This window comes from Histomonas meleagridis, assembly GCF_020186115.1.
Source record: "Histomonas meleagridis strain 2922-C6/04-10x chromosome Unknown contig_146, whole genome shotgun sequence".
Classification (NCBI taxonomy): domain Eukaryota; phylum Parabasalia; order Tritrichomonadida; family Dientamoebidae; genus Histomonas; species Histomonas meleagridis.
In genome coordinates this window covers 222,222-236,101 of record NW_027150775.1, presented here as the reverse complement: position 1 = coordinate 236,101, position 13,880 = coordinate 222,222, and the positions used below count along the sequence as shown (strand labels likewise).

General features: G+C 27.0%; 4 protein-coding genes across 4 annotated transcripts; 1 reads left to right on the top strand and 3 right to left on the bottom strand.

The window, feature by feature from the left end:
• Positions 1-895: 895 nt before the first annotated feature.
• Positions 896-1,990, bottom strand: GO595_001607 (CAMK family protein kinase; the record flags this gene model as incomplete). The annotated part of the gene is made up of 1 exon (XM_067914424.1): positions 896-1,990. The coding sequence occupies one exon, from the start codon at positions 1,988-1,990 to the stop codon at positions 896-898; it is 1,095 nt and encodes a 364-aa protein (XP_067778183.1).
• An 854-nt stretch (positions 1,991-2,844) lies between these two features.
• GO595_001606 (CAMK family protein kinase) lies at positions 2,845-3,855 on the bottom strand (the record flags this gene model as incomplete). The annotated part of the gene is made up of 1 exon (XM_067914423.1): positions 2,845-3,855. The coding sequence occupies one exon, from the start codon at positions 3,853-3,855 to the stop codon at positions 2,845-2,847; it is 1,011 nt and encodes a 336-aa protein (XP_067778182.1).
• A 4,224-nt stretch (positions 3,856-8,079) lies between these two features.
• GO595_001605 (RhoGAP domain containing protein) lies at positions 8,080-8,883 on the top strand (the record flags this gene model as incomplete). The annotated part of the gene is made up of 1 exon (XM_067914422.1): positions 8,080-8,883. One exon carries the CDS (start codon positions 8,080-8,082, stop codon positions 8,881-8,883), a length of 804 nt encoding a protein of 267 aa, XP_067778181.1.
• Positions 8,884-9,213: 330 nt separating this feature from the next.
• GO595_001604 (uncharacterized protein) lies at positions 9,214-10,761 on the bottom strand (the record flags this gene model as incomplete). The annotated part of the gene is made up of 2 exons (XM_067914421.1): positions 9,214-9,818; positions 9,930-10,761. 2 exons carry the CDS (start codon positions 10,759-10,761, stop codon positions 9,214-9,216), a joined length of 1,437 nt encoding a protein of 478 aa, XP_067778180.1.
• Positions 10,762-13,880: the final 3,119 nt, after the last annotated feature.

The window sequence follows — 13,880 nt, the reverse complement described above, 5'->3', positions numbered from 1 at the left end:
AAATTCAATTGAAAAAATGCTTTCCAGGGTACCCCGTCCTAAGCACCGTTAAAATGAAGACCCCAAACACCATTTTACGGTTTTTACACGATAGGATGCATGATACTTTTGTGTCAAAAGAAAAACACTTAAATGTGATTTATTCTTATTAAGATGATTGTAATGTAAAAATAATTATAATCAATGCATCATTGTAATATTTTCAATCTTTGATATTTTTTCGCAATAGCACCAATATTCTCAGTTTTATGACACATGGCGATTTTTTAGTTGTTTCTAAAATTGACGATAATTCCTTTAGGGTTTTGACATCGTTTTCAATTTTTGCCAAAAGAGTGACATGTTGTAAAATTTATTTGAATCAAAATTCTTCGGGTAATCCCAACGGTTAGATCAAGATTGAGTGCACATTGAAAAAACCAAATTATCACAACACTTTTGAATATATTCAAAACTTTATCATTTGGGCAGTTTTGAATCAATTTGCTTCCATTGCAATATTTTGCAAAATATCTTATCCATTTTGCATTCTGTCTGGCTCATAGTTATATATTTTAATCAAAAAATTCCAATTCCAAATAAGGTAAAACCGTGTCTCAATTCGTTGATCTATTGTATTCAGAATGATCTTTATCTTCCAATTTGTCAAACAAGTTATCATCACATTCATTTTTTTCTTTTGCTTGGTTTATTTTTTATTTTTTCAGTGAATTCTATTTGACATTGCACTTTTCAATCCCAACGTAAACCCAAGCATAAAATTTGACAGGATGGGATCGCTAACGATAAAAATCTGTTTTTAACAGGAATAAACACTCTGTAACTCTTTACATTCAAGACTTTTTTCATTCTTTCCTTTACTACAAAATATTTACGCAACCAAAAACAATAACTTTCATCTATTGACCCTCGGTAAAGTTATTCGTTTTTGGATGTTTTCACCGCGATCTACGCCCTGAAACGGTAAAGGTTGCACACGGAAAACAAGTCTCTTTCCGGTTTCTCTAGCTGTATTTCTTTCCTTTTTAGGTTCAATATCCTTCACCGTAGTCTCAAAACCTCTCTTTACGGATGAATATGACCTACTGAGCTCTTTTTCTTCGATTATTATCTCTGATTTATCCCTTCCAAAGAATCGATCAATGTACTTCAAACTGATTGGAAGTGACTTGGAATATGTTTTATATGACTTATGGTTTGGAGCTGATGTGATAAAGTTGTGTTGAAGAGCTTGTGAAATAGTAATACGCTTATCTGGATCAGGATCAAGAAGACGTATGATTAAATTTCGGGCATCTTCGCTGACAAACTGTGGAACAACGAAGTCGGCGTTCATTATTTGTTCGATAAGCTGTGTTTGGTTGGATTTTGTCCATGGAAGAACTCCTGTTAACATAGCGTATGTAACAACTCCAACGCTCCAAATGTCACTCTTACGTCCATCGTAAACTTTTCCACGGATACATTCTGGAGAAGCATAACAAATGGAACCACATGGAGTATCAGCTAATCCTTTTGAGTCAACAAAACGTGAAAGCCCGAAGTCACTGATCTTAATTTTACCGTAAGCATCGATTAAAAGATTTTCAGGCTTGATATCGCGATGAACTATGCCAATTGAATGGATGTATTGTAAAGCTTCAAGCATTTGTCGAAGATAGTACTTTGTTTCTAGCTCTGAAAGCCTTTGGTTTTGTACAATATAGTCAAAGAGCTCACCATTTGGACATAACTCCATAATGAGATAATAAAATGATGAATCTTTGTAGAGTCCATAAAGCTTTACAACGCCATCGTGCTGGATTTGTTGAAGTATACGAACCTCATTTTCGAACTGAGACATTACCATAGAGTTACCAAAATTTGAGATTTCGAAAATTTTGCAAGCAAAATGATCACCAGTTTGTATATCCATAACCTGTTTGACCACAGAAAAAGAACCTGCGCCAATTACTCGCTCAACTATGTACCTTCCGCAGATTTTGTTCATCGCTTTTCAAATGTTTGTTGCTTCGTATTGAATTTATGTGCAGGATTCTCACAAACAGTTGCGGTTATTTTATTTTGAACGGATTCGACGTATCAAGACCGATGAAAAAATTCAATTCTGAACGTGAAAATTCTGGTACAAGTATTTGTCGATCACACAGATGAATTAAAGCAAAATAGTAGATAAAAAAGAGACTTCATAGAACGAAGAGAAAAGTTCATTATTAAGATGTTGACATTTACTTTTATTCATTTTGAAGATTCTCTTTGCTTTCCTTTAGTCGCAAAGATCTCTAAGCTTTTACATGTGAAGGTTCTGTCATTAAATTCTATAACTGCTGGCTCCATATTTATGTGATAATAATTATATATAAACTTGAAATTAACTGTGGTCCCTACAGAAATTGTGAAGTTTTCTGGTGGGAGGTCGTTGATGTGCTGGGTCATTGCTCGATCAAATTGTGTTAAAAATAATTCAACATTTTTTTCATTTACCATCCTATCACTCTTTAATTCTTCTAAAATTTCAATCAATGCCTCTCCAATTGGTGATTTTCTGTATACTCTGTAAACTGGGGGCAGCCTTGGGTAATCTTCAGGATCTAAAACGGATGTATCCATCCCTGAATAACCGTAACAAACTTTGTCAAATTTTTTTTCTATTGATTTTATTCAACCGTCGAAACTTTTCGGTTTTTGAACTATTCAATTTTTTCGGCCTTGTCTTATAAAAAGTTATTTTATAACCATTCAATTCATTTCTGACCAAATGTAAAAGTGTCAGAACCAACTGTGAAAAGTGACAAAATTCAGGATTTCAACAGCAATCGAAAATTTTCATCAAAAAACAAACATTTACAATACAATCTTTGCAGGAGGTACAAGCGAATCAAGTATTTTTCTTTGCGCGATGTTTGTTGACATTGGTCTAAATATCAACATTGATCTGTGTTCTCTTGCTCTTGCCTTTGGAGTATTTATTCTTCCTAGCTCACTCTCTCTTCTTTGAGGCGCCATTACAGTTATTGCCATTTTTCCTAGTTGATACATTCTCTTCATTATTCTATATGCAACCAATTTATTTGCATCCATATTTTTTGTATTTCTCTCTTGTAATGACCTCAATGCTGCTTGCTTAATTCTGTTCTTTTTTAATTCATCACAATGTGACGAACTAATTTTTTTTAGCCAATCGTGTTGCAATACGTCCACCACTTTCATACGTCTATTTGGGTCATTACATAGGAGTCCAATAAGCACATTACGAGCCGACTTTGAGATATTACAATTATCAGGTATACAAATTTCTCTTGAAAATTGATCCAATGCTTCACAAACTGAGGTTGCGTCAAACGGGAAACAACGAAAGAACAACACGTACAAAATAATACCAAGTGACCATGAATCAACTTTTGTTGCATCATAACTATTACATAGAAGAACTTCTGGTGCTTCATATTGTACAGTACCGCAAAGCGATGACGTATATTCACCTTCTTTAAACTCACGTGAACATCCGAAATCAGCCAACATCACTCTCCCATTAATATCCAAAAGAATATTTTCGAGTTTTAAATCCCTGTGAACATAACCATTGTTGTGCATAATTGAGACTGATTTAACTATTGAGTGGAAAAATCGCTTAACTTCGAACTCATGAAGAGTTTTTTTTGATGAGATATATGAAAATAAGTCACCGCCTTCAGCGTATTCTAGAATAAGATATATTCCGTCAATAACATCGAGAACGTCATAAAGTTCTGTTATGTGTCTGTTTTCATCAAAGAATTTGAGTATTTGAATTTCGCGAACTAATGCACTAACTTGTTTAGGATTAGTTAATTTTGATTTATAAATCGTTTTCATTATAACGTTTTGACCTGTTTCAACATGTTTAGCTAAACGCACTGTTGAGTTTTTTGATTGATGAATAATTTTTATATAATGATAATGTGTTTGAAATTCGTCAAATGACATCGGCCGAACTAATCCATATAAGATCCCAAAGAGTGGATCGGATTCTTCAATGGGATGCCATAAATTCATCTAAAAAATTGCTGAATTCTGGATCATCGTAAAGAATTCAATTTTTTCAATGCCTGAATCAAAATTTGAATGGGTGAATAAAAAATCAGTTGTTTGATATTCAGATTTTTGATATGAAGAAAATAAAAATATTTCCTTTTTTTGATAAGTACAATTTATTAAAATAGTTACAGAGAATAAAACTTTGAAAATAAAAAAATTTTAAGAAATAGTTTGTTCTGTAAAATTTGATTAAGAAACTAAAAATTTTATGAATTTCTTTATGATTAGATTTGAATAATTACTTTAAAAACTGATTGTTTTCATAATTAATTAGGTATATATATATGTAATAAATTTATATATTGCTTAAAAAAAAATTTAAATTTTAATGTTTACTTTTTATCCATATGTATCAATTTTATCACGAATTAATTTCGATATTTTCTCGAAACCGGCTTGACATGCATGACCTAATGCTGTTTCAAATAATTTTCATGAATTCTAAACATAAATACCAAACATTAATAAAGTTTTATGATAAACCTTGAATATAACAAATAAATATCTTTAGCATTTAAATTAATTCCTTTTTGTTCAAGAAGTAATTTAACTATTTTTGTATTGCCATTTTTAACAGCATAAATAAGTGCTGTATTAAATATATTAAATTTTTTCCAAAAATTATAGAAAAACATTAAATTTATAAAATAAACAATAAATAAAGAAAACAAAAACCTTGTATATTAATATTGATTCCCTCTTTTTCTAGAAGTAACTTGATTATTTCTATATTACGATTTTTAGATGCCCAAATTAGTGCTGTGCTAAATATTTTTAATAATCTCCAAATATTGATTTAAAACATTAAATTATGAAAATAAAATTTAAATAAAACAATCAAATATCTCTGGCATTAATATCAATATCTTTTTGTTCAAGAAGTAATTTAATTACCTCTGTGTGACTATAGTTGGCTGCAAACATAAGCGCTGTATAAAATATTTTATGTTTTTCCCAAAAATTATTGAAAAATATCAAATTATTTTAAGAAACATTAAATAAAATATATAAACATTACTTGTATTAATATCAATTCCTTCTTGTATAAGAAGTAATTTAACTATATCCACATGACCATTCGAAGATGCCCACATAAGTGCTGTTTCAAATAATTTAAATAATTTCCAAATATTATTTTGAAATAATAAATTATGAAAATAAATTTTAAATAAAACAAATAAATATCTTTAGCATTAATATCAATTCCTTCTTGTTCAAGAAGTAATTTTACTATTTCTGTATGACCATTTTTAGATGCCCAAGTAAGTGCTGTCCAAAATATTTTAAATTATTTCCAAATATTATTTTGAAATATAAAATTATTTAAATTTATTTTATCTTTAGCATTAATGTCAATTTCTTCTTGTTCAAGAAGCAATTTAACTATTTCTATATGACCTTTTTGAGATGCATAAATAAGTACTGTATTAAATATACAGAATAATTTCCAAATATAAATTTCAAACATCAAATTATTAAAATAAACTTTATTTTTAGCATTAATATCAATTCCTTTTTGTTCAAGAAGTAATTTTACTATTTCAATATTACCTTCATTAAATGACATCATAAGTGCTGTATTAAATAATTTAAATAATTTCCAAATATAATTTGCAAACATCAAATTATTAAAATAAACTTTATTTTTAGCATTAATATCAATTCCTTTTTGTTCAAGAAGTAATTTAACTATATCCACATGACCATTCGAAGATGCTTTCATAAGTGCTGTTTGCAATAATTTAAATAATTTCCAAATATTATCATGAAACATTAAAAATTTAAGAAAAATATCAAACAAAAAAAATAAATATCTTGAGCATTAATATCAATTTCTTCTTGTTCAAGAAGCAATTTTCCTATTTCTGTATAACCATTTGAAGATGCTTCCATAAGTATTGTATTAAATATACAGAATAATTTCCAAATATAAATTTCAAACATCAAATTATTAAAATAAACTTTATTTTTAGCATTAATATCAATTCCTTTTTGTTCAAGAAGTAATTTTACTATTTCATTATTACCTTCATTAAATGACATCATAAGTGCTGTATTAAATAATTTAAATAATTTCCAAATATAATTTGCAAACATCAAATTATTAACATAAACTTTATTTTTAGCATTAATATCAATTCCTTTTTGTTCAAGAAGTAATTTAACTATCTCTTTTTGACCATTTTTAGATGCATTCATAAGTGCTGTTTCAAATGTTTCTTGTAAAATCCAAATATTTTTATTTAACAGAAAAATATCAAAATAAAAATAAAATTAATTCTAGATACAGATTTAGAGTTAACTTTAATTCCTTCTTTTCCAAGAAGTATCTTAACAATTTCAACATGATTATTTTCTGATGCAATAATAAGAGCATTACAATTTATATGAAAGAAATTTCAAAATTCAATAAGAAATACCAAACATTAAAAATAGTCTCTAAATAATATAAATTAATACCTTTCAAATTCACATCAATTTCTTTTTGTTGAAGAAACAAATTAACAATTTCAATATTTCCATTTTCAACTGCATATATAAGAGCAGAATTAAATAGTTTTATTAAAATCCAAATCACATTTTGAAACATGAAATATTAATAACATATTTTAAACAAGATAAATAAATTTCTTTCATATTAATTTTTATTTCTTTTTTATCAAGAAGAAATTTAACAAGTTGAACATTACCATCTTTAGTAGCAGTAATAAGTGGTGTTTGAAATAATTAAAAAAAATTTCATAAAATTCTCGAATTAAACAAAAAACATAAGAAAAGAAAATCACGTGCATTAATATCAAAACCTTTTTTATCAATAAAATATTTAACAAGATCAATATTTCTAGATTTTACTGCTGAGATTACGATATTTTCAGGAAATTGATTTGTTTTAATATAATGTTTAGTGAGCATTAAATTTCCATTTCCTACTAAAGAATAAATTATTGAACTATTAATTTTTAGTTCTTTTTCTTCTAAATATGATAAAATTTTATATGAATCATATAAAATACATTTTTCTGCCAAATCAATTAAATCATCGCATTTCAAACATAAGTCTTCATAAAGATATTTAAAGATATCATTTCGATGATATTTAATTGCAGTTTCATATGCATCTTCAAATGATGAATGATTTTGTTCACATAAATGAATTATCTCAAGATTTCCGCCTGCAATTGCATATTTACCTGCATTTTCTACATCTACATCATTTAATAATAAATATTTAAAACATTTGATTGACCCAAAAAATGCTGCATAATCAATTAATGTAACAATATCATTGTTAATAAAAGAACTCCTTTCATAAAGCGATGGTTTTATTGTTTGATTAAACTCAAATTTTGGTTGTGATGATATTTCTTGAAATTTTTCGATTTCATCATTTCGAATTATTTTTGCTATTTCATTTGGATTCACTCCTTCTTTTAATAATTGTTTGTGAAATTTCCAATTATCCTTTTTAAGCTTTTCAAGGTTATCCATAAAATCATTATAAAATTCAAAAAATTCCAAGATGAAAAATTTTTTATTGTAATGAGCAAAATGTAAAGATTTATTTTTAATGATTTCAGGATCAATTAAATTAGATTCAGCTATTTGCGCTAAAAGATAATATGATTCTTGTGAATTTTTCTTAAGAATATATTTTATAAATAAATTTATAATTTTATTTTCATCTGAACTTTTACATTTTTGTTCAATTAACTTCATGAAATCAAAATAAATATTAAAATCTTTTAACCTTGAAACAAAAGAAGAATAAATAAGTCTACAAATAATATTTTTATATGAATATTGATACTTATTATTAAATAAATTGATCATTGATTGAGCAGATTTTTCAATATTTTCGTTTACCAAACTTAAAATAATTTGTTCAAACTGTATTAATATATTTAAATGTTCTTTGCTTTTTTGATTAACATTCTTTTTTGGAGAATTTTCCATTTTTGATATTTGACGGTAAAAAACCGTTTTTAAAATTGAACCATTCGAATGAAAGCAGGACAAGAAAAAGCAGAAAAGCAAGAAAGACCACATTATTTACAAATGACTTTTAATGAATATGGAGATAAGATTCCATATGTAATGAAACTCCTGATTGAAAGGTTAAGAGAACTTGATGCAAAAAATGTTCCCGGTATCTTTCGATTAAGTGGTTCATCAGTTAATATTAGCAGATTATTGAATGAAATTGATACTTTGCATGTAAAAGATTGGTCTTGTTATAACCAAATCGAAGTTGCTTGCGCATTAAAAAGTTATCTAAGAGAAATCGCAAAGAAAGATCCATTGATGACATATGAACTTTATGACCTTATTGTTGCTGTCGGTAACATTCCAGATCAAGAAATTGTCCTTGAACGAATCAAAAAAATATGTTTAGATTTATCACCAAGTCGCTACAAAACGCTTGCATATCTAATGGACTTCCTTCATGAAATTGGGGAAAACTCTGAAGTTAACAAAATGACATATGGAAATCTTGCAATTTGTATTGCTCCAAATATTCTTGCATCCGAAATAGCAGATAAACAAACAATATTGCTCGAAAGCCCAATGCAAAACAAAGTTGTCACAATTCTCATAGAACATTCTCCTGAAATTTTTGGAAATGTTTCATTTACTTCAGATGACTTTTATTATTCCAAAGAAATGAATGATGCTTTGGATTCTAGTTCGGTGGGATTAATCAAAGAACGCTGGAAGATTCGAACAAACACATCCATTCCTTTTGCTCCTGCAATCTTTTTTGAGGATCATAACTTTAAACGGCCGACAAGAAAAGTGACAATTTAAACATCGGAATCAAATGAATAAAAAATAGCGTTTAATACACTTATTCCTAAATTTTTGAAATTATTTTTGTCAATGTGACAAATATCTATTGTAAATTAAATGGTTTCAAAAATTTAATCTGATCTCATTGCACATTGCAAGGTTCTATTCACAACACATCATTTTATTCTTCACAACTTCTGTTATTGTGGCGTTCGATGATATAATTGGATGAAAGATATTGAAAAGAATTTTTTCCAAAATCAGATGTACATAGTTTAAAAATATAAAAATAGAAAGCGAGATCCAATTTGAAGATATCTTTGTCTCAAAAATGCTTAAAAAACTATTTTATTTCGGATTTGCTTGGAAGAATATAATCAGTCTATCGACATTGAAAAACAACAACTGGAAGCTTATTTCCTTCACCTCAGACTGCATAATTTGCTTAAATGTTTCCGGCTGTGTATGAGAGTTGTCGCCAATGCGATTATCAAGTTCGGCAATCACCGTCGCTACAAACATTGTCATGAAGTTTTGCGGCTTATCAAAGAGCAAAAGCGCAGCAATCATTGTTTGTGCGTCCTCTAGTGAACGTTGGAAGATGAACGATTCAAGATATTGCTTTTCCAAAAATTCGCCATTTTGGATGTTATTTGCAGTGATGAAGTGCGATATTTCAGGGGAGTGAGGCATAATGCGTTGTTTAATAATATTGAGAACATATGTGAAATCTGGAAATATGTAATCCTTAGATGCAACCTCAAGGAAAACATTGTAGAAGTTTTGGATGGAGTAGAATACCATTGCGCATGCTTCTTCAAAGGTTTTCTCGGTTCCATCTTGTGATATGATTTTATTAGAATTAACTGCGCCAACAAAATATGTTTGCAAAAAGATGGTACTTAGTTGGAACAAAAGAGGAGTGAGAGTGAATTTAGAACGAAGGAAATATACTGTGGGTTAGGATTTTCTAAATTGGAAAAGTCTCGACGATAGAACGGTTTGATTCAAAAGTGGATCGTCACTTTTCTATCGTTGTTGAACTTCCCCATAAAAATACATACACGAAACTAATGAGTCATGGAGAACAAGTCGCATCGTTTCGGATTGGATGTTACTGCTCTCGATTGCATTTTCAAGGTCAGCTACATATTTTCGGAGTTTTGAATTATTTTTCCATTGATCTTCAAGAAGATTCTTCCATTGAGAATGAAGTTTCTTGAAGTCAGCGAGAAGAATTTGAAAATCTCCAGTGATTAATTTTGTTTCGAATAATTGTGCATATGATTTTTTGGTGAATTTGAGTGTGGAGAAAAGGTATGATGGATTAAGAGTTTTTGCTTCTTCTGTTAAAATGGATTTTAACCGAGTGCGTGTGACTTCTGTTTGAATTGATGATAAAAATGAGATCGATGAAGAATTAGCAAAATCGATTTTGGCCTCTGTTTCAATTTCAGGTATTGTGCAATTCCTTTCAAATTCTTTATTTCGTTTTAAAATTAAAGGTGATAAAGGAATCCTATTTTCTGATTCTTGGTTGTTTTCGGTATTTGCTTTTGGAGAAATTGAAAACATTTCGTTTGGGCCACGTACTGTAGGGAATGAAATAAATTTTTGAAGAAATAGCCAAACATTAGAAAGGTCTCTTCCATTTTGAAAACGAATCGTCCGTGTTGTAGAACCACAAAGTATAATACGTGATTCGCTAACTTCAATTTGATTAAAAGAATAGAATCGATCTGAGATGATTGGATCTGAGTCAGGCTCACCAAATTCAAGATATATTTCACTTTCTTTTTGGCAAACTCTTAGGGTTGTATCAAACCAATTATTATTTCCAAGTCCAAGCTGTACCTTAAAATTCATTTTTTCTTTTTCTTTTGATTTTTGACACATTTTCAGTTGATAACCGCCGCATTTTTCTTCTTGTGAACGAAAAATGAATTCTGCAATTACTAGCTCAATTTATTTCCCTGTTTAGCAAGAATATGGAAATTGACTTTCCTAGAAAAGTACTATTGAATAAACTCAAAACATTTGTTTTTAAATATATGTCAACTTATTCATCATGTGAATATAAAATCAATATTATGAATAAATAATAAAGAGTAATTTATTATGTGTGTTTATCTCAATTCTTTATGCTTATTGTGGATATTTTATTAATTTTCACCGGAATTTAAACTGTAACGAAATTCCGTTTAACATTTTGACACGACTGTTAAAATTTTGAATAGGTAAAAGTTAAAACACGTATTTCCAAGCGAATTCCATGTTTCAATCAAATTACATGGATATACTTAAGACACTTTATCACGTTATATTTAATTTAAAGGAGGAATATTTTGATTCTTCAATTCAGCAAACCATGAAATTATTTGATTCAAATTATCCATATTCATTTAATCTTCTACTAAGTAGTTTGATATACTGTGTGTTTTACTCACAAAAGAATATAGATAATATATATTTGGATTATTTGAAAATAATTCAAACAAAAGAAGAAGAACTCGATAAAAATTATCCAAAAATCATTGAAATATTTTTAGATTATATACGTAAAATTAATACACAAGAAACATATTATATCATTAATAAAATGCTTGAAAATAATTTAATTGATATAAATATTATCGAAAATTTTAAATTATTATATTTTGTACATTATGATACAAAAGAAGAAAACAAAGATAAGTATTCCAACAATCTATTTTACAATTATTTTATCAAAAACTATGAAGATTTGAAAAAGAATGATTGGGAACTACATAAGAAATATGTTAAAGAAGGACATAATCCAAATGAAATTGCAAAAATAATTCGAAATGATGAAATCGAAAAACTTCAAGAAATATCATCACAAAGTGATTTTGATTTTAATCAAACAATAAAACCATCACTTTATGAAAGATGTTCATTCATTAATCAGAAAGTTATCTCTTTAATTAAATATGCAGCATTTTTTGGATCAGTTAAATGTTTTAAATATTTACTTATGAATGGAGCAAATACATTTAATGCAGGCAAATATGCAATTGCAGGTGGAAATTTAGAGATAATTCATTTTTGTGAACAAAATCATTCATCTTTCAAAAGCGCATATGAAACTGCAATTAAGTTTCATCAAAATGATATCTTTAAATACATTTATGAAAATAAATTAGAGAAATTAAACGAAAATTTGTTTTATTTTTGTGTCAATAATAGTAATTATGAAATTCTTTTGTTTTTGGAAGAAGAAGGAATGAAAATTGATAAATTTGTTATAAATGAAACAGCAAAAATTGGAAATTTGTTTCTAACAAGACACTTTCTTGAATATAATCAAATCCCAACAAACATAATCGTTTTTGCCTCAGAATCAGGAAATATTGAACTTGTTAAATATGTTTTGAAGCAAGATGGAGTTGATATTAATTCTAAAGATTTTTATTTGTTTTATTTGATGTTTATTTTTACGATTTTATAATATTTTTAAATGATGTTTGGAAATTATTCACAAAATTTAGAACAGCACTTATGAGTGCATCTGAAAATAGCCATAAAGAAATAGTTAAATTACTTCTTAAACAAGGAGGAATTGATGTTAATGCTAAAAATATTTCTTTGTTTTATTTAGAATTTATTTTTGAAATTTTCTATTTAAAAATAATATTTGGAAATCATTTAAATTATTTAAAACAGCACTCATGATGGCATCTTATGAAAAAAATATAGATATAGTTAAATTGCTTCTTGATAATAAGGAAATTAATATCAATGATGTTGATATTTTTTTATTTTAATTAAAGTTTTTTGAAATAATTAAAAATTTTTATTTAATGTTTGGAAATTGTGTAATATATTTTGGAACGCATTATTTTATGCATCTTATAAAGGTAACACAGAAATTGTAAAATTACTTCTTAAACAAAAAGAAATTGATGTCAATGCTAAAGATGTTTGTTTATTTTATATAAAATTTGTTTTAATGATTTTTTATTTAAATATAATATTTGGAAATTATTTATACAATTTTATACAGCACTTATGAAAGCAGCATTCTATGATCACAGAGATATAGTAAAACTACTTCTTGAGCATGAAGGAATTGATGCCACTTCAATAGATATTTATTTGTTATATATAAAAATTGTTACAATAATTTGATGTTTCATAATAATTTTTGAAATTTATTAAAAAGATTTAATATTGAATCTGCTATAGCAGATAATCAAAAAATTAATAAATAAAATGAATATAGAATTTAATATTGTACACAAATAATTAAACTAAACTATTGATAATAAATTAAAATCTTTCATGAACTATATATATTCTAAATTTTGAAAATTGTGTTTGGGTATATGCTTGATAATGGAGATAATCTTTTGAAAATAAAATTGTTTGCTCTTAAGCGAAATCTTGTTAGAAGAAATTATTTAAATTAGTTTTTTGTAAACTTGATTTAATTTTAAATAGATGAGATTAATTTAATTAAACATAAAATCAATTCATATATATATATATATATATATAAAAGAAAATAATAATTTGGGATATAACATCAATATCATGATAAAGTATTTAAATGAATCATAATAAAAAAACCACTTTATTATAAAAACATGATGGTTTCTAATTATCTAAAGAATGTATATATACCAATACATAATAAACGAAATAATTTTATAAATTTAATTAAAAGTTTATCTACGAAAAAAGCTTATACACATAATTTCTAATTATTTCAATTCCTAACATCAAATTTCAAGTATTTATACTAAAGATAAAATTTAATAAAAACAAAATAATTTTATTATAAAAACAAAAATCAAACGAATGTTAAAATTTACAATTATTCGTTTTCCATATCTATTAAAGGAGGACCTTCTTCCTCATTATAACAATAATCCAATAAGTCATAATTATCGACATTTCGAATTTTTACATTATCTATGATTTCTTTTGATATTTTCGGATAACTTTTTAACACCATATTCTTTTCATCCAAAGTTATTTTCATTTTAGGATGT